General features: G+C 53.4%; 10 protein-coding genes across 10 annotated transcripts; 5 read left to right on the top strand and 5 right to left on the bottom strand.

Moving 5' to 3' along the window:
• Positions 1-40: 40 nt before the first annotated feature.
• EsH8_IX_000662 (frequenin) lies at positions 41-1040 on the top strand (the record flags this gene model as incomplete). The annotated part of the gene is made up of 4 exons (XM_083266998.1): positions 41-51; positions 234-319; positions 433-728; positions 861-1040. The coding sequence occupies 4 exons, from the start codon at positions 41-43 to the stop codon at positions 1038-1040; spliced, it is 573 nt and encodes a 190-aa protein (XP_083130563.1).
• Positions 1041-1695: 655 nt separating this feature from the next.
• On the bottom strand, positions 1696-3924 carry EsH8_IX_000663 (uncharacterized protein; the record flags this gene model as incomplete). Its single annotated transcript, XM_083266999.1, has 3 exons — positions 1696-1788; positions 1859-2994; positions 3048-3924. 3 exons carry the CDS (start codon positions 3922-3924, stop codon positions 1696-1698), a joined length of 2106 nt encoding a protein of 701 aa, XP_083130564.1.
• A 3241-nt stretch (positions 3925-7165) lies between these two features.
• EsH8_IX_000664 (5-formyltetrahydrofolate cyclo-ligase) lies at positions 7166-7971 on the top strand (the record flags this gene model as incomplete). The annotated part of the gene is made up of 2 exons (XM_083267000.1): positions 7166-7256; positions 7322-7971. 2 exons carry the CDS (start codon positions 7166-7168, stop codon positions 7969-7971), a joined length of 741 nt encoding a protein of 246 aa, XP_083130565.1.
• A 111-nt stretch (positions 7972-8082) lies between these two features.
• On the bottom strand, positions 8083-8547 carry EsH8_IX_000665 (mRNA splicing protein SME1; the record flags this gene model as incomplete). The annotated part of the gene is made up of 4 exons (XM_083267001.1): positions 8083-8138; positions 8196-8289; positions 8352-8418; positions 8474-8547. 4 exons carry the CDS (start codon positions 8545-8547, stop codon positions 8083-8085), a joined length of 291 nt encoding a protein of 96 aa, XP_083130566.1.
• Positions 8548-9402: 855 nt separating this feature from the next.
• EsH8_IX_000666 (mRNA transport regulator MTR10) lies at positions 9403-12646 on the top strand (the record flags this gene model as incomplete). Its single annotated transcript, XM_083267002.1, has 6 exons — positions 9403-9531; positions 9593-9682; positions 9740-10021; positions 10122-10212; positions 10269-11552; positions 11607-12646. 6 exons carry the CDS (start codon positions 9403-9405, stop codon positions 12644-12646), a joined length of 2916 nt encoding a protein of 971 aa, XP_083130567.1.
• A 2449-nt stretch (positions 12647-15095) lies between these two features.
• Positions 15096-16547, top strand: EsH8_IX_000667 (extracellular mutant protein 11-domain-containing protein; the record flags this gene model as incomplete). Its single annotated transcript, XM_083267003.1, has 1 exon — positions 15096-16547. One exon carries the CDS (start codon positions 15096-15098, stop codon positions 16545-16547), a length of 1452 nt encoding a protein of 483 aa, XP_083130568.1.
• Positions 16548-16847: 300 nt separating this feature from the next.
• EsH8_IX_000668 (P-loop containing nucleoside triphosphate hydrolase protein) lies at positions 16848-17738 on the bottom strand (the record flags this gene model as incomplete). The annotated part of the gene is made up of 1 exon (XM_083267004.1): positions 16848-17738. The coding sequence occupies one exon, from the start codon at positions 17736-17738 to the stop codon at positions 16848-16850; it is 891 nt and encodes a 296-aa protein (XP_083130569.1).
• Positions 17739-19053: 1315 nt separating this feature from the next.
• EsH8_IX_000669 (bifunctional hydroxyacyl-CoA dehydrogenase/enoyl-CoA hydratase FOX2) lies at positions 19054-22202 on the top strand (the record flags this gene model as incomplete). Its single annotated transcript, XM_083267005.1, has 8 exons — positions 19054-19212; positions 19280-19616; positions 19671-19760; positions 19824-20211; positions 20262-20670; positions 20725-21147; positions 21242-21855; positions 21914-22202. The coding sequence occupies 8 exons, from the start codon at positions 19054-19056 to the stop codon at positions 22200-22202; spliced, it is 2709 nt and encodes a 902-aa protein (XP_083130570.1).
• Positions 22203-22633: 431 nt separating this feature from the next.
• EsH8_IX_000670 (uncharacterized protein) lies at positions 22634-24661 on the bottom strand (the record flags this gene model as incomplete). The annotated part of the gene is made up of 2 exons (XM_083267006.1): positions 22634-22987; positions 23402-24661. The coding sequence occupies 2 exons, from the start codon at positions 24659-24661 to the stop codon at positions 22634-22636; spliced, it is 1614 nt and encodes a 537-aa protein (XP_083130571.1).
• Positions 24662-26703: 2042 nt separating this feature from the next.
• On the bottom strand, positions 26704-27888 carry EsH8_IX_000671 (SDR family oxidoreductase; the record flags this gene model as incomplete). The annotated part of the gene is made up of 6 exons (XM_083267007.1): positions 26704-26736; positions 26791-26899; positions 27010-27065; positions 27145-27281; positions 27351-27523; positions 27581-27888. 6 exons carry the CDS (start codon positions 27886-27888, stop codon positions 26704-26706), a joined length of 816 nt encoding a protein of 271 aa, XP_083130572.1.
• Positions 27889-27914: the final 26 nt, after the last annotated feature.

A 27914-nucleotide genomic window follows, 5' to 3' on the forward strand; every position in this document is an offset into this window, starting at 1 on the left:
CCTTCGCTCTTGAGCCAACAGTATAGGCTCATAGATAGCCATGGGCAAATCGTGAGTCTTCCACCAGGCATATATAACCTCTTCCCCAAGTTCTAAGGCTTGGCCGGATTGAAACTTGGGAGTGGCCTCGCGTTGAGGCTATTCGCCCCCGGGGTTGTCGTGGCCTCGTAGCTGTGCTTTGCTCCTAATACCGGGCTGCATGACTATTTGCTAACCAAGTCGTCGCTGTCTAGCCAGTCCAAGCTCTCCCAGGAGCAGCTAGCTGAACTGCAGAAGTCGACCCATTTCGACAAGAAGGAGCTGCAACAATGGTACAAGGGTATGTTGACCACCGCCTCCCGGGCTCCTCGTGCACAACCCCCGGTGCCAGCGACCTCTTTGTCGTCGCGAGCCGCAAAACTTATCCAGCCAGGCCCTGACTCACATTGACAGGCTTCCTCAAGGACTGCCCGTCAGGCATGCTCACCAAGGAAGAGTTCCAGAAGATATATAGACAATTCTTTCCCTTCGGAGACCCGAGTTCGTTTGCAGATTATGTCTTCAATGTCTTCGACAGCGACAAGTCCGGTAGCATCGACTTCAAGGAATTCATCTGCGCCCTGAGTGTTACAAGCCGAGGCAAGATGGAGGACAAGCTCGACTGGGCCTTCCAGCTGTACGACATCGACGGGGATGGGAAGATCAGTTACGACGAGATGCTCAAGATCGTCGAGGCAATCTACAAAATGGTTAGTAGCTTGCTGCCACTCCTGCCCTCCTGCTGGGTATTTATTAGGTCACTCCTGTGTCCTGTTGCACCTCGCCCTCACGTGCGTCTTCGAACACAAGACTCTGGTGCTGACAAACCACTTCACCCTTAGGTCGGCTCCATGGTTAAGCTTCCTGAAGACGAAGACACCCCCGAAAAGCGGGTACGGAAGATCTTCCGCATGATGGACAAGGACGAGAATGGCAGCTTGGACATGGAGGAGTTCAAGGAGGGAAGCAAACGCGACGAGACCATCGTATCGGCACTATCTCTCTATGATGGCTTGGTGTAAATGGATGAGGCATCGTCGACCCTCGGGTCTGTTTTTCATCGTTCTTTGTTTTTGGGCAAGGCGAGCTGCGCGCAGTGATCACAGTGCGACTTTATTTTATCAGGGCTAAGCAGGAATAGGATTCCAATGATTTACTGCGAAATGTGTCTTTTCTTAATCTCTTAGATGAGCGTGCCACTTAAACGACGAGGGGTCATGTGGACAGGTGCATCGGTAACGATGATGGCCCCCCCAAGGTGCCTGTCGGTATAGTGTGAACTTGAGGGGATCGCGATTCGGGCCGCCCGGGTCAGGGTGGATGATGAAGTGTCGTCGGGCACAACCATCCTCTGTCGTCCGTTAAATCCATGGAGAGACGGAGTCCGCCCATGCGACGAAGACAGGCAGACAGGAGTACTTTACTGCGTTGCATCGCATCGTCAATGGAACAGGATATGAAATACGAGCTAGATTAAAGGTTTCCGGATTAGGCCCCGAAGCCCCCTCCACATACTGATGGTTATGCCATCATTGTTTTACAAGGTCGAATCACGCACACTGTACTCCTGGATATCAAGCGTTCCGTAGCCAACCCACCCTTTGCCGCAAAATTAGGGGAATTACAAGATCCAAGGACATGACAATAATCGAACAAAGCAGAACCTCGATTGCCATCCTAAGACGAAGAACCGTAGGCCTTAGTAACGTCGTCCTTGTACTTCTCCAAGATCTTCTTGCGCTGGAGTTTTTGAGCGGCCGTTACCAGGTCCTATACCGTGTTAGTCGCCACTGAGGCCCAATCGACGTGGGAGGGCAAATGTCATGAATGTGAAACTTACATTTTGTGGCGTCCATTCCTCATCGGACAAGACAACGCCTTCAATAATTTCAATGCCAGAGAGGCCGCCTTGCCGACCAGCGTTCTGCAGCTCCTTGAGAACAGCGCCCTGCAGTTTCTTGTCGTGGACTAGCTCCTCGAGAGTGCTACCCTTAACACCAATGCTCTCTGCGAGCTTGACCAAAGCAGGCTCGGCGGGGACGATAATTGCGATGGGCTTGGCCTTCTGGGCATCGGCGTAGATGCAAATGTTTGCAACTACCGCGGCAGCGCGGTAAATGGATTCGAGCTTCTCTAGAGCAATGTACTCACCGTTCAAAGTCTTGACCAGGTTCTTCTTTCGGTCAATGAGCTTGAGGTGGCCGTTGCTGTCGAACTCGCCAATGTCACCGGTCTTGAACCACCCATCCTCGGTGAGGGCCTCCTTTGTCTCCTTGGGGTTCTCGTAATACTCTTCCAGAACGGACGGCCCACGAATCCACACCTCACCCTGAGGGTTAGGCTTGTTGGTGGCGTAGTAGCCGGCCTCGGCAAAGTCAACCAGCTTGATCTCAATGGATGCAGGCATAGCTCCCATGTTGTTGACGTTGAACTCCAAGGGGTTCATGAGGCAGCCCATGGCGGTCGTTTCGGTGAGGCCATATCCAATGATCATCGGGGCGATGGCCAGTGAAATGAACTGCTGGGTTTCCTTCGCGATGGGACCACCTCCGTTCATGCACAGCTTCAGGCGTCCACCGGTTGCCTCCTTAAGCTTCTTGAAGACCACGGAATCGAGCAGGCCTGCACCGGGAAGACCAGCGCTCATCAAATGCGCCTTTGCAGACAGGGCGTTCCAAAAAAGAGTCTTGACGAGAGGGCTACCAGCGTTGACCTTGGCGATAATTCCCTTCTTCACTGTCTCCCAGACTGCAGGAACACCGACCATGACGGATGGCTTGAATTCTCTGATATCACCGGCGCAGTTTCGAACAGAGTTGTCAGACAACGTCTTGGGGTTACCATATCCCATGGTGGCGCCCCAGTAGATGCAAGCGTTCTCAAAAACAAATTCAAGAATGTGAGCCAGTGGGAGGTAGGTCAGAAGGCCATCGCCAGGGCCAATGAAGGGCTGCACAACGGCGCTAACACCGGCGACTTGAGTGCGTTAGTGTTTCTGTATGCACTGCCAGGAAGGCGGCTCAACTTACCAGCAGCAACAACGGCCTTGTGCTTCAGAGGGACACCCTTGGGTGTGCCAGTGGAGCCAGAAGTGTACATGATACAGCACAGGTCTTCGGTAGTGGGAGGGACAGGGTCGACCAGGTTCTCCTCGCCGAGTTTACGCAGCTCTTCGAAGCTCAGGACTTGGACCTCGGGGTGCGCGGACTTGAGCTGCTCCAAATGCGCCTGCTGGATCTGGTTCTGGTTGTTCCAGATGACGTAGCGGACATCCTTGGCCTCGTGAAGGACGTTAACCAAAGTAGGCAAAAGGTGAGGGTCGAGAAAGATGGCCTTGGCGGCAGTCGCGACCATGGAGTACTTCAGACCCTGTTCACCCAACGTATCGTAGGCCGTCACAACTGGCATAGACTGCGATGCGGCACCGTGTGACATTGCCAGCCAATGGGCACTCGTCGCCGCATAAAGGTGCACACGATCGGCCTTGGCCAAACCCAGCTTGCGCAAACCAGATCCGAGCTGGAGAACAAGGCGCTCGTACTCGTGAAAAGTGATGTATTCGTAAGGGCTCAGCTCGAAGTAGGTCCACTGCTTGTCGACCTCACGCTCCTCGCCGTCGACCATCTTCTTCACTTTCTTTGTCTCCCGGTGGGTGTTGACGAGCTTTCGCGAGCCCAGGCACCTGGCATTGCCATACTTCTCGGCGCTCTGCTTGACGAGATCGAAGGTGGTGGTGATGGTGCCACCGGGAGTAATGATCAAGTCCGGAACGGCTTGGGGGAGCCGACGGGGCACAGTCTCGCCATCCTTGGCCTCCGCGCCGGGCGACGGCACGGAGAAGGGGCCCTTTGTCTGCATCCTGGCTAGGATGTCCAGCTTGGACTTTGGCGGTGGGATCTGGGCCATGGTGGGCGTGTGGGAAGAACCAAGCTGCGACTACCTTGGTGTTTTCGGGGGCTCGGGGCTTTTTGGCAAGCTTTGAAAGGTGATGGTGAAGTACGGAAGCGACGGGCCTCAGGGCAGGGGACGACGATACCTTGCTTGAGGCAGGTTAGAGGTTAGGTCAGTCTCAAGACAAGTAGGTGTGGGAAGAGAGACACAGTAGGGGAAGGACAAGGGAGAAAAGCGAGGAGGTAGGGGCAGCCCAAGGTATTTGAATTTGAGGAGAGGACCAAGACAACAAGCGTACCACGGCACCGCGGCGAGAAAGGCAAAGGCAGACAGAGGCAGAGAGCCAGTCTACAGGACGGGGAGCTTGGGGGAAATCTTGGCTCTTGCCCTTGAAGGGCGAGTGGATCTCCACAATCGTGTCTGTGGCTCAAGCTTCTAGTGTACACTAGGCTAGGTCTTGGGGTCAATTGGAGGGAGGGGGGTGCCAAGGTACTCAGTACCTACTGCGGGCGTTTTTGTGTAGTGTAACTGCTCTGTGTCGTGCCCCACAGCCGATCAGAACTGCGCTGTGCAGGGCAAATCGACAAATCGACGCACAGGGAGAAGGGGGCCTCGGGAGCGGCCTTATAACCTACATAGTACATGTGCAGTACAGGAACCCTGCTGCTTTACTGGAGGTGACGAAGTGGTTTTTTGGTTGGCTGGCTTGGTACCTGCGAATAAGGGTGCAGTAAGCTGTGGAGCGCCCTCACTGAGGTGACCGCAGAGTGAGGTGGAGGTGCAGGCATTGCAGGGTGCTGCAGGACACTGGCTCCACCTGGCTCCTCGGCGTTGGCGAACGGACACTGGACTCAGGGTGTCAGTGGACGGGTGACAGGGCTGTTGGCGTTGGATGATGAGGGTATATTCAGTAATCTGCTCCTTCCTTTCCTATCATGTGACCCGTCCTTGTGTCTGCCTCTGCCTCTGGTGCGTTGAACGTGTCATTCTTCAACATTCCTCTCGTGTCTTTGCGTCTGCCTCAACCGTGGATGGCGCTGTGGCTGGAGCAGATAACATCTTGAAGTACATGGTACAAGATACTTTGATCCCCCAGGGTGCCGTACCTTGATTCAAGGGGCAGTAGCCTAGCAGGTACCTTAGCAAACTCACATACACTACGCACCACACTTCACACAAATGTCCCAAGCCGACCCAAGCTCTCTACAAAGTCAGTCCTCCCCCCCTTCATATGCGTACGTCCATCGGTTGAATTTCGATATTTTCCGATGTACCAACCCTTGAATCGCTTCATCTCATGGTTCCCCCAGCCAAGGAAGATGAGCTCTGCCACGCTTTTGCCTCGCTCAAGGTCTCTTCGTGACCATCTTCCCAGGCTTTTAGTTGGAGAAGTCACTCCGTCGTGCGCCAGTCTTGGCGTTCTGCCTCTCTCCATTGTCTCGTCCATTTGCGTGACTCCCACCAGACGCCTTCCCCTCAGTCGTGCAGCGCCAGGAGATTTGAACCACACATCCTCGTCGAATACCAAGAACGAGGCCAAACCCGATAAAGCCGTCAGGAGAGTCACGAAGCAGGGTAGTGGAATGCCGCGCCTTGGCAAATTGGTTGGCGCGTTGCCTCTGTTTATTCTCACTGGCCCTCGTTCAGCCCCCGATGCCAGCCGACGTCTCGCATCCTCGTTGCCTCTCTACTTAGGCTATGCAAAGCAATGACTGTGATTCTGTGCGTCCCCCCCCTCACCAACCATACCCCAAGACCCCCGCTCAGTTCCCCGAGAATCCGGGGTCCCCTCGGTGAGCTAAAGGGAGCTGACGTTCATGTCGAGTATCATGAATTACAGGATACATCCATCAGCGTCCTCTTCCCCAATCGGGAGTCCACCCGCCAATAGAGGAGCACTAATGCTGCAAGCTGCCGCAAGAGGATCGGCCAGACGCGCATCGTGCAACACGCCATCTGTTTGGAGGCAAGGGACCTTGGATGAAAAATGATTGTTAAAACTGCTTGACCCGCCGTCACCCAGTCCATGAAGAAGTAGAGACTTCAAGGGACACCCAACAACGCCTCAACTTTCCCTCCGCCGCGTGGACTCGCCAGTAAGTGATCAACACAGCCACCATTCTAATTACTTGGCAGAACCAAAACTATCACCCCCCCCCCCCCCCCCCCACCTCAGCCGCTCTGCCTGCACCATGAAGCGCGCATGAACCTTTGTTCTTGTCTTACCGCGGTACACGTTGGCGGTCCCCAGAATCCTCAACACGAATTCGCCTGACAGTGTCTCATCCAACATCCAACCTACCTTAGCGGCCAACCACTCGGTCGGTTCCGATACTTTTCTCCACTGGCGCAACCACAAGTCGCCCTCAGTAAAGGCCTGAGCTCCCACCCTAGCAACTCGGCTTGACTATCTGGGTTGTTGGGGGGAAATCGACACGGCAAGAGCGCCGTCAAAAGTACATGTGAAAGACACCTCGGCAATGTCAACGATGCTCGGGCATATGGGTTCTGCATGCAAACCGGCACGCCAGGGCCGACTCAAGAGACAGCCAGCGAGCAATTTGTAGAGCTCGATGTTGCATTCGTTGTCGCCCAGTGGAGACAGTCGTGTTGTTGGTGTTACTACACGTTTGGCCGCGCCAAGGTGATTGAGCCCCCTCCCCCCTACGAGCCTTGCTAGCTCAACTGCGCAGTGTAGTATTAGATACACGGGGACACTACCAGCCGTAGATTGCCGCGCCGTGCCTTATACACTACGACATGCCAATGTCCCGGCCAGGTGAGAGGGTGACGCGAACCCCTTTTTCACTTTCAAAGTTATGTACAAATTTGGCAATAACCTCTTCGAAAAGTCCATCACCGCCGACAGTGGGCACTATTCCTGCCAAAACATAACGACCGTACAAGGATGGTCAGTGGTTGTTTAGAAAGTCCATGCACACTAATATTAGTTACATTTTCAAGATAATGATATGGTTTATTGCATTTCTCCATCTCAATTGTCATAAGCGCGTTGGGGAGCGAATATCGCTGTATAGGGTAGAAATCCACCGGCGATCGGAGGAAACAAGCAATACATTCATACACTAAATCAACCGTTATAAACCGTCAACTAACTGCTCCCTGTCTTCCATTGTCACTGCGAATCTAAACGTCGCTGACTGGGCCCGGTCTCTGCACGCCAAAGCTTCTGCCACCCGCTGCTGGGATCTTCTCGTCTCGGTCTATTAGCTTGGGTCCGTAAACCCTCCAAGCGATGGCTTCGCTGGTGGCTGCAAAGAAGCAACTGCGTTCAGTCATGAAGGACAGGCTTGCCAATATCGCGCACGACTCTATCAGGAGTCAAAGTAAGTAGTGCCTATCCATAACCCCAACCCTCCTTAGCTTGGCCTGGCCTTGACCCTAGCTCTAGGTCGCACTGTTTGCGAGACTCTCAAAACGTCCAACCCATATGTGGAGGCACAAAGGGTCAGCATCTTTCTTTCGATGCCTTCGGGTGAAATCCAGACGGACGACATCGTGCGCCATGCCCTGTCATCCGGGAAGCATGTCTACATTCCGTATCTACACAAATCGCCATTCGCGCCCGGAGAGACTCCTCCAAGGGTCATGGATATGGTCCGTCTGCGTGACCTTCACGACTACGAATCGCTGCAGCCGGACAAATGGGGCATTCCCAGCATTGACCCAACCACTGTGAACCAGAGAGACCGGGTCCTTGGGGAACCCGGTGCGGAGTCTCCCGATTCTTCCTTCTTAGACCTAATGCTTCTTCCCGGAGTCGCGTTTGATATGGACAACGACTCGGGTTCATTACGGAGACTTGGTCATGGAAAGGGCTTTTATGATCTCTTTATCCGAAGGTACACAGCAAAGTACAACAACGAGTTGTCGACACCAAAGCATCCTGTATCGCTGTACGGCCTGGCTCTGTCGGAGCAGTTTCTTTCTCGGCCCTCAGATGGCCCGGTTCCCGTGGCGCAGCATGACCAACCACTTCATGGTCTAGTTCTAGGAAACGGAGAGGTCAAAAGGCCGGCAGACAGTCCCCGCAACAATTAGCTATATGCCGCCTAGCCTCCAAGGTGACCAATCCGTGGTATCAACTTTTGTGTATCGCCCCAGAGCACGCGCTCTACCGTCGTGGCAACGTCCTTCCAACTCGGTTCCTCTCTAGCCTGATAAACTTTGGATCAACGAGACGTTGTCGCCCTTCAACAGTATTTGCCCTGTGTGCGTGTTAGCCCCGCCGCTTTTGATGCCATTGTGTTTGCGTAGTAGCTCACCCAGCTGCCTCCGAGTCTCCTCTGGGTTGGTCTTGGTAATCTGCTTCACCTCAACCGCGTCGTCGATAACGAGGTTCATGAACTCGTCGAAACCCTATGAAACTCCAAGTTAGCCGTTGTATCGAGACGCGACACTGGCTAAGGGATCCCACGCACTCTGATCTTTCCTTCAATTCGGATCGACAGCTGCTCGTACAGCCAGATTTGCACTACGGTGTGTTGCCTAGCGACATATTAGCATACGGTTGCGCGCTGCAACTGATGGGGTCAAGACTGACTGGAGAAGCTTGAAGATGAAGTTGATGGGCGGAAGCAGCACCCTGCGACCACCGCCACCTCCACGACCGGTCATTTTCGCGAGTATAGACTGGAAACTGGATAAAGTGGTGTCTGTTGTACCTCCGAGAATCGTTTCGTGCTCGCTATTACTCGACAATCGCGTAAGGGTCGTAGGGTACTTCGTTAGTGGTTCAACTGGTTCGCGATGAGCCTGGCGACTCTGCCTGGTTCAGATGCGATGATCAAGGTCCAGTCGCCAGAATTTGGGCGGAGCTGGCGAAATGATGTTCCAGTAGCAGATGGCCCCCACTATCGAGAGTTGTCCAATGTGATACGGCGCATTCACTATATTTATGGGCACTGTATTTCAGCGACAGGCCCCCCTCGAAGTACCTGTTCTCTCTTGGGGCCGTCTGGCCTCGCCCTAGGTACTTACCCCGCCGCGCGATTTGGGTCTTCCGTGCAAGTACCTCTCCTCGTCCAAGCCATAGACTCCAAGTTACTGGGACCAGGCCCCAGGCCCTGCCGCCTGCCTTCCTTACCTTAAAAGTGTCTTAGCCGGCTTTAGTTAGGTTGAATGGGGTTCCTTGTGCTCTGATCCGCCGCTGTCCCGCCAGCCTGACTGACGTTTTATTTTCCTTTCGCGACCTCCCTCCAGCACCCCCTCCATCTACCAAATTTGGACGACGGCGCACTGCTTTGATAGCCTTCAACTGCCACACCAGCAGCTCAACGCTCCTTACGGCTCAAAGAATCAACGGCGTCTCTCTGCCGCCTGGATCTTCCACCTTCCTTGTACCCACCGCTCCTGCGGTCCCTTCGCGCGACGTCATAAGCACCGCTGCTGCCACCTCGCCCCGAACACGCACTCGCCGCACTCTACATACCGCGAACGACTGGCGCCTGCCACACCGTCTGATCGTTAATCATGTCTACGAACGGAGCCTTGGAGGCCTTCGCCCCCAACGATGTGTTATCAGCCATGGTTACCATGCGAGGCGGCGAACAAGAGAGCAAGAAGAAGGCGCACGCATACCTAGAACGGTTCCAGAAATCTGTCAGATGCCTCGGCCTCCGACGACCTGCCAAACTCAGCCTCCTGCTAACGAATGTTACAGAAAGATGCATGGGGCACCATTATCGGAATTCTTCAGTCTGACGCGGAGCCCGAGGCCAAACTCTTTGCGGCTATTACGTTGCGCGGAAAGGTAGATTGTTGAGGTGGCACTTTTTAAGCATGGCGCGCTGACACCGATAATTCCTAGATCACCTACGACTTGTCAACGCAAGTCCCGGAAACCGAACTACCTGCGCTACGGGATCAAATTCTTCTCCTCCTCAAACATTTCGCTGCCGGCCCCAAACCCATACGAGTCCAGCTTTGCGTCTGTCTGGCGACACTGGCGGTACAAATGAAGGATTGGAAGGATGTGCTTCCTACGGTAGTTTCGTCCCTCGGTGACGGTGTCGATAGCCATGCAGCCGTTCTCGATTTCCTGCGCGTGCTGCCCGAGGAGGTGACCGAAGGCCGCAAAATCACCTTAACTGTACGTGGATCACGGAAACATCGACTGGCCTCTTACTTTCCACGACGTGGTTTTACTGGGTCGATACCAACACGGATCAGAGTCTAATTGGCAATGATAGGAAGAAGAGCTTTCCCAGCGGACTAGGGAATTGCTGGGTGACAATACGGATCAGGTTGTGCAGTTGCTCATCAATTATGCCCAATCATCTGGTAGTAACCCCCGTCTCTTTCTCTGCTCTGTAATGCATGCTAACTCGTCACCTTAGCCTCCGCTGCCCAAAACCCTCAGCTGATGGAGTGCATTACATCATGGCTCCGCGAGGTTCCCGTTAATACGGTTGTCAAGTCTCCTCTTCTTGATGTCGTCTTCAACGCTGTGGGCAACGACCAAGCATCGCAGGAAGCAGCGGAGTGCCTGTGCACAATCTTTAGAGAGACGAGGGATGTGGATGATAACTTGGAAACCATCCAGATCCTCCTTCCCCGAGTTATCGCTCTGCGCCCAAGGATTGAGGCAGTTGTTAACGACGAGGACACTGAAGTTTACAAGGCCCTCACTAAGATTTTCGCTTTGGCCGCAGAAGCCTGGGTTGTGGCTATTGCTCGCGAACCCGGTCACTTCAGATCACTTGTTGATGCCGTTCTCGAATGCGCTGCAAGAGACAAGGACCGCGATGTCATTGAGCATACGTTCCAATTCTGGTATGAGCTGAAACAGTACATCGTCTTGGAACGCTACATCCAAGCAAGGCTAGAGCTTGCGGATGTTTACTCAAAACTTGTGGATATTTTGCTCAAGCACTTGGAATATCCACAGTCGGAATCGACGAACGAGAACGATCTTTTTGATGGCGACCGCGAGCAAGAGGAGCGGTTCCGTGAGTTCCGTCATCAAATGGGCGACACCCTGAAGGACTCTTGTGAGGTGATGGGAGTGACCGACTGCCTCACCAAGGTGCTCGAGGCCATCAAAATCTGGATGCACAAGTATGCTGGTCAAGCTTCAGCAACCTCAGTTCCCCACTGGCAGGAGTTGGAAGCACCCCTTTTCGCCATGCGTGCTATGGGACAGATGGTTGACAAGGATGAGAGCATCGTCCTGCCGCAACTGATGCCTCTCCTTGTTCAAATCCCCAGCCACGAGAAGCTCCGATTCGCGACAATCATGGTTCTCGGTCGATACACTGAGTGGACTTCGGCCCATCCTGAGTACCTTGAGCCTCAGTTCAACTACATTGTCACCTCTTTTCAGACAGACTCTAAAGAGATTGTTAGAGCTGCCGCTATGGCGATCAAGTACTTCTGTACCGACTGCAAACAGCTACTGAGTGGTCAAGTGCTTCAAATGCAAACTTTTTACGACCAAATTCTCGATAAGCTGCCCGAAATGAGTCAAGAGGAGATCACGGAGGGAGTTGCCAGCGTCGTCGCTGTACAGCCCCCAGCCGAAATTTACAAGCTTCTCAAGCTTTACTGCGACCCATTGGTTCAACGGTTGATGAACAAGGCCAATCTTGCTACGGACGAGAAGGGCAAACTAGCACTCGCAGGTGAGATGCCAAAAGTCGACTTGCTAAGATTGACACTGCTGACAGTACTTACAGATCAACTCCAGCTCGTTACCATCTTTATCCAGATCGTAGTGCCATACGTCGGACCAGGCGAAGAGAACCCGGCCGTCAAGTACTGGCAAGAGGTTTTCCCGGTCTTGGCGACGATTCTGGACAATTTCTTGGACTTTGTTCCAATTTGCGAGAGGATCTGTCGCTGCTGGCGTAATATGATTATTTCATACCGAACGGCAATGACGCCTCTGCTGCCAGAAATGGCGAACAAGCTGGCTGGCGGCTTTGCTGCCTCCCGGCAAGGCGCGTTTCTCTGGGTCACGGCAGCGATACTTCGGGAGTTTTCCGAAGATCGGGAACATGTGGGCCAAGACATCACACAAAGCATCTACGCCTTCTTCGAGGCTCAGACAACGACATTTTTGCGGGTGATGAGCGACCTTCAGCCAAGCGAGTTGCCAGACGTCATTGAAGACTTCTTCCGACTTCTGATTGACGCGCTTCTTTACTACCCACACAAGCTAGTCCCTTCAGAGCTTCTGGGTCCTATCTTTGAGGCTGCCGTGTACGCCCTGACTCTGGAGCAGCGCGATCCGCTGTCGGCTACGCTCCATTTCCTCCGCGATCTTCTCACATACGGAGGCGACAACCCTGCGACATCAGATGTCCTGCTGCCGGAAGTTGCCGCTCAGATTCGCGAGGTAGTGAACAAGCTGCTTGCCACCCATGGTGAGAAATTGGTCAAGCAAGTTATGGCCGGCATGATGATAACTTTCCCTCGGGATTGCTTCGCTGATGGCAGCGGTGTCTTGCTGGCAATGTTCGAGCTCTTCCCAGCTCAAACGACCACGTGGGTTGAGCGTACCATTCAGCTTCTTCCCCAGGGTACCATCACACCAGTGGAGGCAACCCGACTCATGACCAAGATCAAGGAACGCCTTAGCGGCAATGACCCGACCGCCATCAGACAGGTGAGAGCGCTTTTGCAAGATTTCACCAACACGTACCGTCGACGGTACGTGGCTCCGCGAGAGGGTCTTGGCCAGCTGGAAGCAGCCCGCTTCCGCTTTTCGGGTTAGAGACAAGGCGATTTTGGAGGAGTTACGGGGAGGTCGTTGTAGTTTGCGGAAGCAAGGTGAAGGAGTTTTCCATCGGTCGAATGGATTTATTCTGTTTGATGGAAACAAGGGACTGGTATTGGCGAAAGGAGATGGCGAAGGGTGATATTGTCGCCAGACTCGACAATATGTCCAATGCCCCACAAGATATGAAGTTTGGCCCGGAACCACTTGTCTGCGGCCGTAGGGCTGGAACAGGAAAGATAGGCCGGGGAGCGTGGTGAGGTCTATTTGGAGAAATTGATTGGGGGCGAAGAGGATCTGGCTATAGTCGTGGTGGGACGCTCAGGGGCTAACTCCGCCTGCTGCACCACAAAGGTAAAGAGGATAGATTAAGACAAGTCGGAGCACATAAAGAACATATTTTTTGTGAAGGACGATGGTCATGTCTGCTATAGGTGGGCTCCATCCCGAGGCTAGATCGTTTTAGCAATCTGAAAGCACCAGGTGTAATCCTTGATTGGTGACGGTAGCCTGCTTGCAACCAACATTAGTATCGACAGTCTCAAGTGCTTCTTTGCAATCTCGCCCTTCAGCCTGCATGCACTACCACTCACACTTATATCGGTTCATTCCCCACGAGGGCCGATCTTCTATAAGTTACTCATCACTGGCCGTGAATCACAGTTTGATCTGGCCATACCTGTTTCGACAGAACATTGGCTAATCACGCTGACAGCCTCTTGAAGCCAGGTAATCTTGCAAGGGACTCAACAACCAAATTTTCGATACGATTCCCCAAATCCGATGAAAATGTCCAACAAATGTACGATCGGAGGATCGGTTGCCTGTGGGTGGAGGGCTGATGAGACCAGGCAGTGGAAAGGGAAGCAGCTCAAGGGCACCAAGCTCCTATACTAGATTATGAGTCTGGCAAAGGCATAGTGACTAATCTTGGTGATGTATTGATGTTCTGGCAAGGGACGAAGACACGGATAGGCTTTTGGAGAAACACGCCATCAGATACCCGGTAGAAAAGTCGCCACTGAGAGCCACAGCCGATAAAACAAGACTGTTTCCCTGTACATCGCTGCTGCAGGAGTTCCTACCGATTGGCGACATTTCCCTGGAAAGAAGCCAGATTTGGATGCGATATTAGGACGCCCTGCAAACAAAGCATTTTGGGTCACTTTTTTATATGTGTCTCGGGCTATCTAAGCCCAGGCCTGTCCGCTATGAGGCAGCTAGAGAACATGGATGGCGAAGAGCCTTTTCATGAGACTGTTTGCTTCTGGACACAGAGTTCCATCTGGCCCTTGGTTTCATCAAGATGTCTTACACGGACTGTGTTTGGGAGGTTTCCAAGGCAAGTGTCATCTGCCAAGGCCTGGCCATGGACTGGTATCAAACAGAATCTTCCTCAGCTAGGTGACCCGAAGCACGCGGGAATGGTACGAACGTCAAGTGTGTGATGTTTTCCATCTGGACAACGAACGATATCCTTGGACATACCCTCGAAACGGGAAACCCCACAATCTTCCTCTGGTTTTTATGAGAAAGGACATTGCTTGGATCCACGACGCAGCCATTGGAACAAATTAGGGCTACCGTCGACATCGGTCGGCTGTGTACCTACCTCCTTCCATGTTCATCCTTCACAGTCCTTCTTGTGCATGCCCATTGCCAGGTCAGCCTGAATAGTCCAAAGATGACCAATATGGCCACCGAGACAGAATCAGCAGGTGTGCATCTAGTCCATGATGGCGATTTGCCAACACTGTCGGGGTTGCAGTGTTTAGGTCTTGGCCCAGCAGTGATGCCGGTGGCTCCAACGGCGGCTCCAGCGACACGGTAGAAGCAGCGACAAGCCACTCACATGACTTCGCGGTACTAGCTTCCATTTCCCTGCCACTGCCCCCGCAAGCGGTACGCGCCATTGGACAGAGGTGCTTGGAACCCCTGACGGGCAGCAGCACCTGGACCTTCTCGACGCGCGATGGGAGTGGCACCAAAAAATTGTTAGAGCGAGGTCTGACTACCCATCATGTCTGATCGTGTCTCGTCGTAATTGCTCCCCAACTTGCGCAAATTGAGAGACTGTTTCTTCTCACGCTGCACACCTTTTATTGCTCCGCGGCATTCGAATGAGCACTGGCCAGGCGCCAGCAGCTCATGATATCAACCCAAGGGTCCTGCTATTAGCTGGTCTTTTGTTGACAATCTTGTTTGTTGCGCCATGACATCTACAGCGCAAGGTGGCTAGCTCCTCCCATCTCGATACCCATTCACGGCGTGCGACAACACGCCTCGATCGTTCTCAGCATCTCTCGCCACGCTTTCTCGACCTATTTCCCCCCTCTGAAGCTCAAAATACACACACGTGAATCTCCAAAGTCTACGTTGTCCCTGCCAACTCGTCGCACATCGGCTCAGCGAAAGATCCAAAGTACTCGACGTAGTCGCCGGCAACATGCCCCCAAGCATCGGCGCAAACAGAATGGCCCAGTACGCCAGAAATGCATCCATGGACCTGGGCCATTTAAACGGAAACAACAACCAGCCCAGAAACCAGACAAACCAACAGCGTTCGGACACGCCTCAGGACCCCGCTCAGCCTAATAGACTGGCAGTCACAGAGTCTGCGAAGCTGCCTGCTCCCAAACCACTCCCACCTGCTAGACCTCTGGCTTCACATATACGTCAACCAAATCATTCTGGCCTGCCTCAGCCGCAAACTGTTCCTATGCACTCTCTACTTGACCCCCCTGACGGCTCCCCGCCCAAACAGCATCGGGAGCGGGCCAACTCGCGAAGCAGCGATGCGACGGGCTTCTGGCCCGAGTCGCAGATCGATAGTCAATTCGGCTCGCCTACTACCCATCGCTCCGAACGATATGATGCTGTCATTAGCAACCGCCTTCGATCCCCGCCACCGACTATGCCCGCATTTGAGAACCTGCACCGCCCTATAGACGACAATGTGCCCTTCATCATCGGTAAAGACGGCTCGATGCGAGTGCTAGGTTCAAACCAGGCTCAAGCCTTACCCGCTACAAATAACGGCATGCCCCCCCCGCGGATGGAACAACCAACCCAACAAGATGCCTACTTGAGCGAGCCCATTTACAACTCGCCGATGCGGCGCCCAACAAAGATAGCTCTCCGCCCTACAGCAGTGAGGAGATTGTACGAACCCTCCGCCTTCAAGGACGAGGAGGTTTTCTCTGATTCTCCGACATACCAAAGCCCCCAGCCTTATAACAACTTGAGACGCGTCGAGATAAAGGATAAAGTCCAAGAGCCCCGGCGTTCCACAATATTCCAGGAAGACGAAGAGGTTGAAGGAAGCCTTGTGAGTGACTATCCTGTCAGTGAGGACGATCATGGCACGCCTCGCGCCAGTCACAAGAGGACGATGCCCCGGGAGCCAGTTCTCCTTGAGAGCTCACTGCCAGCTGCGGCTCGTAATCAGCGAAGCAAGTCCCGAAAGCGACGTCGTGACAGCTGCGACTACGCAGACGATGAGCTGGCGGGAATGACTTATTTCCAACTGCAAAAGCAGCCTTTTGATGACGATCCAGCCAAAACGTCGCTCCAACCAGTGGGGCCACTAACAGGTGACAGCCTTCCGGTCAAGCTCGACCATTTCAAAGGCCAACGTGAAGCCGATCAGAAACAGTTCTTCAAGCAGATGAAGGTGGATGACTGGGAGCGCTCGGGTGACTGGTTCCTGGAACAGTTCGGTGAAGTCGCCAAGAAGCTAAAAGAAGCCCGTCGGAATAAGCGAGCCATTGTGAAGGAGTTCGAGGACGAAATTGCGAGCAGAGAGGAAGCAGTTCGTGTTAGGACTGAGAACATCACCAAGAAGCTCAATCAAATCAAGCATAAAGGTGAAGATATGTTGGCAGATAAGGAGGTTTGAGAAGCTGCCCCAACTGAGTATTGAGAAACCCATAGGGTATTTCTTGAGTTCAACAAGCCAGCGTGCATCATTTTATTAGGTGGGGTTTATCGGACATATGGTTGGTCGGAGCCAGGCGTAAGGGATATGTAGGTGATGATGCTTTTAAATTCTGACGACGACTCTTTACGACTTATGGGTGATGGCAATCGTGGCTGGCGTATAGGCAAAGAGGAGTCTAGTATTATAGTGCTAGGATGACAGGATGACACGGACACAGCACTACATTTATCAATCCTGGTACCGTCCATATGGTAGTCCTCAAATAACAAAGTGATCCTTTACCCTTCTGTCCTTGCCGACCACTAGCCTCATTTGATGGCCGGGATTGTTTGGAAAGATTCCATTTCTGACGTTATCTGCAAACAGCTCGTAAGCAGGGTAGTAGCCGTCGACGAACTTGATAACCTGCTCATCGTTCATGCCTGTTCCTCGTTCCCGGCGGAGTGCGGCCTCTTGCTGTGAGCGCCAGTCATAGACGTACTGCGTGTCCTCGGCATCGATGTGAATAAATACGTTCAAAAGGTCGGTCATTGCGTCGTAACTCTTCAGGCTATCGTTCACAAACAACAAATGTTCGAGCTTGTGCTTCTGAAGTGTCCTGCTGGAACCCTTCCATTTGGTCTCAACCTCTGTTTCCGGCAGAGCGCGGAAACCAACACACCAACCCTCGAAGATTACTACCTTAACCTTTGGCTGGCCAGGACTGTTGACCTCGGCCCATTTGCTCTCGGGCAGACGATCGCCTTGGCCGGAGAAGGCCGCTTTATCGTACGACGGCACATGGGTAAGCCTTCCGCTGGTGATACCCTCGAAAAAGCTCCGCGCGAGCTGCATATCGTGGGTTCCAGGCTCGCCTCGCTGCTGCACCAATAGATTATCTGGTCTGGAACGGGCAAGGGCGACCTGGTCTTCGTGCTTGAGATACAAGTCATCAATGCTGAAGACGAGTGTGGTATGGCCGAGTTGAGTGAGAGAATCAGCCAGGGCTTTGACAAGGGTTGTCTTTCCGACGCCCTGGACGCCGTTGAGACCGATTATAAAAGGGCGGGTTTCATAATCCTTGGGGGGGGACTTTTCCAGCAGTCCTGTGATGAAAGGGATGCAGAGGGGGCTTTTGTCGTCAATGATCATTGGAGTTGCGGAACTCATAGCGGCGGCGGCGGCAGTAGTGACGGACTAGCAACGGTATAGTAATGGGCTTGTGTGGCTCAGTAGAACGGACGTGGTCGGCGATACGGCTGATGAGGATTGAGTTTGGTGAGTGATATTCGGGAGGCCGAAGCCGGGTGGGAGGCCGCGTGTGAGCCGTCTGCGCCGCAAGCTTTCGGCGGGGTCCGCCGAGTGCGGGGCGGAATGCATGCTGACAGCGCATGCTCGGCAACCTTGCGAATACGCTCACTCATGCCGAGGGAACATATACTGGGAGCGGCCGTAATATGGGGTAATGAATGAATACATACGAGGTCTTCCTCCAAAGACCTGGCATACTCGAATGACCAGACCTCCCAATGTGGATATCATTAGACTCAAAGAATGCTCACTCAGCTTGCACGCTGATACCCACGAGAAAGGGCAGGAGCAGATAGCATTTTGATATCTATGCTTACAATATGGATGAAGCAAACTATGGAGTTTGCTTATGCTTATGTGCAGTCTTCTGGCCAGTACCAGTATACCAGTGAATAGTGTGGGAGAGGTAGATGGCTGGAAGACACTGGCCATGCTGCGACATTGCCCACGTGCCACAGCATAATACCGAACTCTACCAAGGCTAAATTTCCTATTTTATTTAGGTTGAAAATGCACATAGACAATCGTTTCACCAGGACAGAACTGTGTCGGCATCCGGAGACGGCCAGTAGGAGGGGGTGGCTGGTATCCATTCAGATGCCTTCGGCCAAGGTGCCTGGAGAAAAAGCACAAGGGTGAAGTCGGGGTAGTTGTGCCCCCAGTGTTGGCTGGGAGGTTGCCGAGTGCTAGGCACCTTGCCGAAGACATCTGGGGCAGTACGTACCCTTTGCCGACAGAGGCTGCGCAGATGCAGCGCTGCCAATGGCCCGGCTCACCTTGAACTGGGGACATGTGACATGGGGGCGGGGCGGGGAACGTCTCTTTCCCCACATGACCTCATGGAGAGTTCTACAAAATATGTAGCGTCAAACCTATAGCAAGGTAGCATGTGAAGTCTGGTCTTGGCCCATTTGGGACTAGCGCTCTCCGTCGGCTTTGACCAGAGGAGCTGCCTCGGCTCTGTGTGCGGCATCCGTCTTGTTGCACCCAAGACAGTTGCCGGGCGTGCTGAGTTAGAAAACCACACGTCCTTCTTCCTACGACCCCATCTGCCTGATCAACTCTGCGTACATCGAGCAGCTTTCTATTCCCTTATTCCATACTCTCAACAACCTCGGATCAAGCCCATCATCTGCCCACCATCTAGTGACAGCACTTCATCTCCGAAGACACAATGGCAGGTCAGCTGCGTTACGACGGCCAGGTAGTTGTCGTCACGGGCGCCGGCGGTGGCCTGGGCAAGGCATATGCTACCTTTTTCGGCTCGCGCGGCGCCAGCGTCGTTGTCAACGATCTCGGAGGCTCTTTCAAGGGCGAGGGTAACTCAACAAAGGTACGATAGGGCGCAGGCTATATTCGCATCCCAGTGCTTGGGTATTCGCTAACACATAGCCACGCAGGCTGCCGACGTAGTCGTGAACGAGATCAAGGCTGCTGGCGGCAAGGCCGTGGCCAATTACGACTCGGTTGAGAACGGAGACAAGATCATTGAGACGGCGATTCAGAACTTCGGTCGCATCGACGTGCTGATCAACAACGCCGGTATTCTGCGGGATGTCAGCTTCAAGAACATGAAGGATGAGGACTGGGACCTGATTATGAGGGTGCACGTCAAGGGCTCATACAAGTGCGCGCGCGCCGCATGGCCCCATTTTAGAAAACAAAAGTACGGGCGTGTTATCAACACCGCGTCAGCAGCCGGTCTCTTCGGCAGCTTCGGCCAGACCAATTATTCAGGTATGTACTCCAGTGGAACCCAATTGATCCACGATGTGCTAATCGGACACATAGCTGCTAAACTGGCCATGGTTGGCTTCACCGAAACACTGGCCAAGGAGGGTGCCAAGTATAATATTCTTTCCAACGTGATTGCACCAATCGGTAAGGGCAACGTGTGACAAGCGGAGCGAACAAGGGAACCATGTGCGCTAACTGGCCGTGCAGCCGCCAGCAGAATGACCCAAACCGTGATGCCGCCCGACGTACTGGAAAACTTGAAGCCCGACTGGGTTGTTCCCCTTGTCGCAGTCCTGGTACATAAGGACAATACCGACGAGAACGGTTCCATCTTCGAGGTTGGCGGCGGCCATGTTGCCAAGCTGCGCTGGGAACGATCCAGCGGTCTGCTTCTCAAGGCTGACGACAGCTACACTCCCAGTGCCGTTCTTAAGAAGTGGGATCAAGCTAGCGACTTCTCCAAGCCTCAATACCCCTCCGGCCCCAATGACTTTTTGACCCTCTTGGAAGACTCCATGAAGATGGGCCCCAACGAGCAAGGCGACAAGGTGGACTTTACTGGCCGTGTTGCACTCGTCACCGGCGGTGGCGCTGGGTAAGTTCTGCCGAAACGGCCATGATGATTCGTAGCTAACCGGCTTTCAGCATTGGTCGTGCCTATAGTTTGGCCTTCGCTAAGCACGGCGCCTCGGTGGTCGTCAACGATCTTGCCAACCCTGACGATGTCGTGAATGAGATTAAGAAGCTGGGTGGCAAGGCCGTCGGAGTCAAGGCCTCGGCAGAGGATGGCGATGCCGTTGTGAAGGCCGCCGTTGATGCGTTCGGTCGCATCGACATCGTCGTCAACAACGCAGGCATTCTCCGTGACAAGGCGTTCAACAACATGGACGATAACCTTTGGGACCCTGTCCTGAATGTCCACCTCCGTGGTACCTACAAGGTTACCAAGGCTGCCTGGCCTTACTTCTTGAAGCAGAAGTATGGTCGCGTTATCAACACCACGTCCACCTCTGGTATTTACGGCAACTTTGGCCAAGCCAACTACGCCGCTGCGGTAAGTACATACGGGCCTTATTTTGAGATACAGTATTGACTGACAGCTGTGTAGAAATGCGGTATCCTTGGCTTCTCCCGAGCTCTTGCGATTGAGGGCTACAAGTACAACATCTATGTTAACACCATCGCACCCAACGCAGGCACTGCGATGACAAGGACAATCATGCCAGAGGAGATGGTCCAGGCCTTTAAGCCCGACTACATTGCTCCTGTTGTTCTCGCTCTCTCTAGCGATAAGGTCCCCAAGAACCCGACTGGTGGTCTGTACGAGGTTGGCAGCGGCTGGGTTGGCCAGACTCGCTGGCAGAGAACCGGTGGCCACGGCTTCCCCGTCGACGTTCCGTTAACTCCTGAGGACGTCCTGAAGCACTGGGACTCCATCAGGAACTTCGATGACGGCCGCGCTGACCACCCTGAGAAGACTCAAGACGGCCTCCAGAAGGTCATGGCGAACATGGAGAACAAGAGCAACAAGGTATGAGTCTGCACCTCCCGACAGTACTGGTACAAGTTGTAAAGTAGCATTAGTATCTTAAACAAATAACAAATATTGATTAATTGTCTTGTAGCAAGAGGAATCCAACAGCGGTGACAGCCAATACCTCGACGCCATCAAGGCAGCTACGAAAGCCGAGGGAAAGGGCACCGAGTTCCAGTACGAGGAGCGTGATGTGATGCTCTACAATCTGGGCATTGGTGCCAAGCGCGACCAGCTCAAGTACGTCTTTGAGGGCGCTGACGACTTCCAAGTTGTCCCGACATTTGGCGTCATCCCTCCTTTCAATACGGAGATGCCGTATAACTTTGACGATATCGTCCCCAATTTCTCTCCCATGATGCTTTTGCATGGCGAGCAATACCTCGAGATAAAGAAGTACCCTATTCCCACAGCTGCGAAGCTCGTATCTACGGGCAAGCTCCTCGAGGTGGTTGACAAGGGTAACGCGGCCATCGTCAAGAGCGGCATCACGACGATAAACGTTGAGACCAAGGAACCAGTTTTCTACAACGAAATGACGGTATTCCTGAGAGGCTGCGGCGGCTTCGGTGGTCAGAAGAAGCCGGCGGACCGAGGCGCCAGCACAGCGGCCAACAAACCCCCCTCTCGGCACCCGGACGTCGTGATCGAGGAGAAGACGACCGAGGAGCAGGCGGCGCTGTACCGCCTGAGCGGCGACTACAAGTAAGTTTATATCTTGCCTTGCTCTCTACTATACTGGATTCTGACAATTTCCACGCAGTCCTCTTCACGTCGACCCTGCGTTCGCCAAGATGGGCGGCTTCAAGGCGCCCATCCTTCACGGCCTCTGCTTCTTCGGCATCGCCGGCAAGGCCGTGTACGAGCGCTTCGGCCCCATCAAGAACATCAAAGTGCGGTTTGCGGGCACCGTCATCCCCGGGCAGACGCTTGTGACGGAGATGTGGAAGGACGGCGGCAAGGTTATTTTCCAGACCAAGGTTAAGGAGACGGGTAAGCTGGCTATTGGCGGCGCTGCAGCTGAGCTGCTCGATGACAAGAGCAAGCTTTGAGCGGCTTAGGTGGTCGCGGGTTAGCATCCGCTTGTTGCCTTTATGTTTGTAACGAGTTTACTGGATTAGGATTGTTTGTACGACTAAATAGGAGCTCGACCCAGTTGTTTCATGAGCTCATTGCAGGACAACTGGCGAAGACTAAGGTGAATTTTATTTTCTTTCTCAATTACAAAAAAGTGGCGGTGCAGAAGATTGCTGCGTGATAGATGCTCCCTTTTAGCCCATTATTGACGGAAGACGTCTTTACTTCCTGTGTGCGATTGATCCCTTTTTGAATAACGATGAACCCCAGTTCTGCAACTCCCCTAATATGCCCATGACCTGTTAAAAGCAAATACCGTATCCAACTCCAAATCTCCCTTGCCATGCATGCATAACGCAAAAAGGAATCTGCCAAGGATGTTACCTCGTGTCCCCTGTGTGCGCTCTTAAACAAATATGGTTTCGACGATAAAGTCGCAGAATTCAGGCAAGGTCGGCGGCCGTCCATTCTTGAGGCAGGTCTCGACCGGCGAGACACCGTTCCTGGCGAAGCCCGTCTCTAAAAAGGCCTTTTCGGCACCGTTCAGCTCCCGTTTCTCCGTCTCCCGCCACTTGGTCTCGGCCTCCTCCTTGGCCTGCCTTAGCACTGAGTCCGTGTCCTCGCTCTCCCAGAGGTTACATTTTGTGCACTCGGTGCATGGTCGCGGGTCGCCATCTGGCCTGAAGTGGTCGCAGAAGTGCCGATAACCTTCGCCATCCCCGTTGGCCCCACCAATGTCCTTGCGGCAGACGTAGCACATCTTGTAGCCGCAAGGACAAGTCAGTTTATTGCAGCCTGAGTTCTTCACGAATGACGTATGGCAACGTGGGCAGACACGCTTGATAGCCATGCTCATAGCCTGCTCGACTTGTGTACGTAGCGCAACTAGAGACGACTCGTTGCACACGTGAATATCAACCCAAGACTTGGAGCACGAAAGACACGAGCTTTTTCTGCAGTCGGGGTTCTGGCAGGTGAACTTGAGGCCACGGCGTCGCCGGCGATGACGGCCGAGAGCTAGACGCCATTGCGCGAGCAAGTGGTTACCTGTCGTTTGCTTCGTACTTAGAAGAAGGCAGATGAAGGACGACAGAAGAACCACTGGCAAGAAGAAAGGCGCTGCAGCGATACAGAATATGAGAAGCAGAAGACTTAAGAGACTGTCAAGTCTGACGCGTAATTGTGTTTCATGAGAGGGAAAGTAGATATCGTCCACTTCGGCATAGCCGCAGAAAGAGCACCGCGTGAGAGGCAAGCTTGATGCCAGGAGGCTGTTTTCTGCCAAGCGTTGGTCGAGTTTCCGGAGGATCTCGGCGCCCTTTCTTTCCTCCAGCATGGCGCGGTGCATGTGGTCATAAGGAATGTGGCCTGGGCAACCATTTCCTTCGACTGCTAGACACTTGAGGGTGCCAGAATCTGTGTCAATGCTGCTATGCCAGCCTTGGCCAAAGACGGCTTCCTTAATTGAGTGCTGGACACAGCGGAAACACAGTATGTGACCGTCGGCGGTGCAAGTTGTAATTTCCTCAAAGGTCGACTCGGTAAAGCAACATGCACACTCATGCATGGCGCCGGCCTCGTCGGCCTCTTCGTTGTTCAACAGGAAAGCTAGGCCGCGGTCCTTGTCCTCCTGGGCCTGTTTAAGCCGTTCTTTTAATGGTTGAATCAAGTCACAGTACAGCTCAGAGTCAAGCTCGGCATCGCCCGTAGACTTTACAGACGGTACAATGGCCCCTTGGCCGGTTGATTTCCAGACTATAAGCGGGTGATTCTCAGCTTCACCTGTGGCGACCGGTTTCCGGCGGAGGAAAAGAGAAGAGATGGTAAAGCGCCAAGACTTGGATGAGAGCGACACGAGTGTCTTGCGAGCTTCGAGGTAGGAATAGTTGGATTCGGCGAGGACGGCGTTAATGGTGGAGCGTGATAGACCCTTGAACTCGTGCCAAGCCAATGTTTGGACGGCATGCTTGTACCCGGCGCTCCGGAAGGTCTCGACGCGTGGGATCAGATATTCTGCTTGTTCCTGTGGTTCTTCGCTCATTGCCCCGGTCTCTAGGCTTTGGTTGTCGGCAACTCTCCAGCGACCCTTGACCCAGGAAACGCGGTTCTTCAGGAGGGCATCGGCCACAACAGCTAACCTTGACTCTTCGTCGAAGTTTGTCAGCATCTCGCGGAAGACCTGAATCTGAATGTCAGGGAAAACGGCGGCGAGTGCCTCGAGACTTTTGTTGAGCTCGCGGAGGTCAGGGCAGTCGGGTGGCAGAACGGCCAGCTGTGTCTCATTGTAAATGTATCCATGGTGGGAGCCAGTGTCGGGTATCTGGGAAGGGGCTGCATCCAGAGTATTTTCGAGGGAGGTGGTCGAGGATGAAGGTTTAGGGCGGCTGGGCTGGAGTCTGTCGGTGGAGGAGCCGAGAAACGTTGTGAAGCCCATCTTATCTGCTCATGGCCGTCGTGGGCCTCGCATGGCGTGAAACCGACGTCGATGGTCGATTAAGATGATATAACGTGGTTCACGCTGCGCGGTTGGCAAGGGCCCTACCGCAACATGTAGGTAGACGAGGCACGTGGCAGGTTCGAAGAAGCCGGTAGCAGCGAAACTGACACGACGAAAGCCGGGGAGAAAGCGCCGTCAAGGAGCTCGATGCGAACGGTCGAGTCGGTAATGGTGAAGGGTAATGGTGCCGAAGATGAGGGTTCGTCGAATCGAGGGCCAAATGTGTGTGCTGTCGGATGCGACGCCCTGTTTTCGTTGGGAAATGGCAGACAGGGAAATCCGGGCGAGGCCACAAGGAAACTATTCAGTAGAACGCCTCGATAAAAGGTCCCTAGTTTTGGACCATCTGCAGGGCTTGGGACAACGAAAAGGATGGAGGTGGAGTAATTCAGTAATCGTAGAGGACGGACGCGATTACATAGTGATTACGGAGTACCATAAAAGACTACTGGCGCCGGGCCTATCGGCGGCGGCGCAACGCCAGTACTGGCAGAACCAGAGATCGCCTCCCATTCGCTCGCTGAGGGAAGGCTCCTGGTGCTGTTCCTTGCCAAGGAAGGCCGTCCCAACAAAGTGATTGTTTTGCTGCTTAGGTAAGTACTTGTAGCCAGCGCTTGGGTAACTATAGAAGACTTTCCTAGGCAATAAATATCAAGCACCCCGCAGCACTCGATGTCAGTCCACCCAGACCCATCTCAGGCCACTTGTACCAGCTGCCACCACGCTCTTTAATGCCAAATGGCGCTATCTTGGGGGGTTTTACACCACATGCACATACTTGGAAGAGATTCGTAACTTGGTTATCACCTGGGCATTTCTACCGGGGTGCCTCGAGTCATGCAACACAACCCATGGCTCCAAATACGATTTGGCCTCACGCGTTTTATTCTGCAATAGTTGGTCCATGATGTTGTTACTACTCTTCTGCGCTCTTTAGGTAAAACGAGAACAGTTATAGCTGTGCTTCTTGTCAATTTACTTGCATTCAGCCAAAAATTTCATGCTTAGAAACCAGACACATCTTATAAGCAAATAGACTCATGCATGATTTTGCTGTATTTCTTAAATCGAAGCTCCAGGGAGGGGGGATTCGGTTTCTGATGGATCGTTCGTTGGTTGCCGGGACTGGTTGACTTCGTTGCTGACAAGAACAACGAACTCGGTCGGTTGTCTTAAACTCGAGGCCATCTCCTGCCTGGCACTGCGGGCGAGATGCTGCTGGAAATAACGGGCGCCTCGAGGCGTTGCATACCTAAGAGATACCGGAGGGATTCCATTTCTTGCTTCCAACGCAAACAACAGAAATGCCTCAACCTCGAGCCCTGATCCAGCCATGTTTTACGTTGTCCGCTGAAAGAACACTATCTGAAAATCTTCTCGGGGTAGACATGCTTGGACTGTATGTCTCTGAGTGCTGTTATTTTTATCTATATAATTCAATGATACTCGATACAAAACATAAACAATGGAACCACATCCGAAATCGTCGGTTCCATGCGACCGAACACATGAGCGGAATTCCGACAATAAACTGAATATGCCGGTTCCTGAACGGCCATGATTGTTACGTTAACGAAGACGTGGGTAAGATGGAGCAACCCGCAAAGAAATGCCCTCCCATTTGCGCCATGGCCGGTGCGCCAAGCCTCGCCCGAACGGAATTGATCGCCAACGGACATGAGAGGGCGGAAAAGCCACAGCTTATGCAGTGCGCAACCTGTATTCATCACATCCTTCTAGTGTCCTATAATGTCAAGCACACACCTGGGAGGTTCGTATGGTGTAGGACGTCCTTGTAATTCGTAGTAACCGATCAAAGCCAACGTTTCAAACACAACGCTCATTGGTCTAGGGGTCTAATTACCAAGTGAAAATACCAGCCGTGTCCAGGCTTTTGAATCCTTCGGGCTTGCCTATCTATTTCACTCTACGCGTCACTACATCCGTCCGACTTCATTCTTACCCAAGTCCCATTGACATCACGACTTGCGGTGGAGCAGGCCAGCCGCACCCTTCACAACGAGTTAGCAACCCTACTCAGAAGGTATCAGAGGTGGGTGAATTACCTGGTGGCTAGGGAATACGAGCGTGTCGGCGATGACTACGTTCTCTCTGCGTGTGCTCGTGAAAACAACAACCTCGGCGATGTCGTCAGGGGTAAGAGGCTCGCAGCCGCTGCGACGCCTAGTCAGCACACGACCCATTTGCACTATGCTATTTTCCTATTCTGCTGGACATGGCCAAGTATTCCGATGCACCTGGGAAGTATTGAGTCGTTCACTTACGCATAGACGGCATCAGCCTTGGACTTGTCACCGTAGAAGCGAACAACAGAGAACTCCTATGGCGCATTAGATTTCTCGTAAACTCCAAGAGTCTCACGCATTGAGCCAAACAATGGCTAATGTGGATTGGCTTACAGTCTCAACTTGACCAGGATCGATCTCAATAACGCGAATGCGCGTCGAAATGAGCTCCTTTCTCAAGCTGTCGGTGAAACTCCGCACGGCGGCCTTAGTAGCGCAGTAAATGGAGCCACCAGGGTATGGCTCACGACCTGTCATTTCGAGTATTAGCGTCGCAAATCTGCCACTCGCAAAGGTTCATGTGACGCCGCTTAACCTACCGGCGATAGAACCAACGTTGATAATGTCTCCTGCGCCGCCGTCGGGACGCGATTTGAAGATGGGCAGGATAGCTTGCGTCACGTTGATGAGGCCGGTGACGTTGGTCGCAAACATAACGTTGATGTCCTCCTCGGCAATCTCAGGTGCCTTTGCGACTCCCTTGACGAGGCCTCTGTTCGCGACTGCCAGTCAGTTGACCATTCACAGTGAGCAGCTCAAGATGACATACGCATTGTTCACCAGGACGTTAATGTCCCGAAACTCCTCGGGCAGGTTGGGCACGAGCTGGCGGACCTCCTCCGGGTTGCTGACGTCCAACTTGACGGGGTGGACCTTGACGCCGCTGCCGACCTCCTTGGTGATCTCAGCGGCAATCTCCTTGAGGCTGTCGATACGACGGGCTGTCAAGACTAGCTTAAGGTTGTTGGGCGCCGTCCGGGCATATTCGAAGGCAGTGCTCTTTCCGATTCCACTCGAGGCACCAGTGATAAGCACCGTCTTGCCTTCGAGGCGCTTCGCGGCAGCGGTAGCGGACATGATGGTTCTGAGTTGACGCTGATTAA

The sequence above is a fragment of the Colletotrichum jinshuiense genome, chromosome 9, assembly GCF_051148585.1.
Source record: "Colletotrichum jinshuiense chromosome 9, complete sequence".
In the NCBI taxonomy this organism is placed as follows: Eukaryota; Fungi; Ascomycota; class Sordariomycetes; order Glomerellales; family Glomerellaceae; genus Colletotrichum; species Colletotrichum jinshuiense.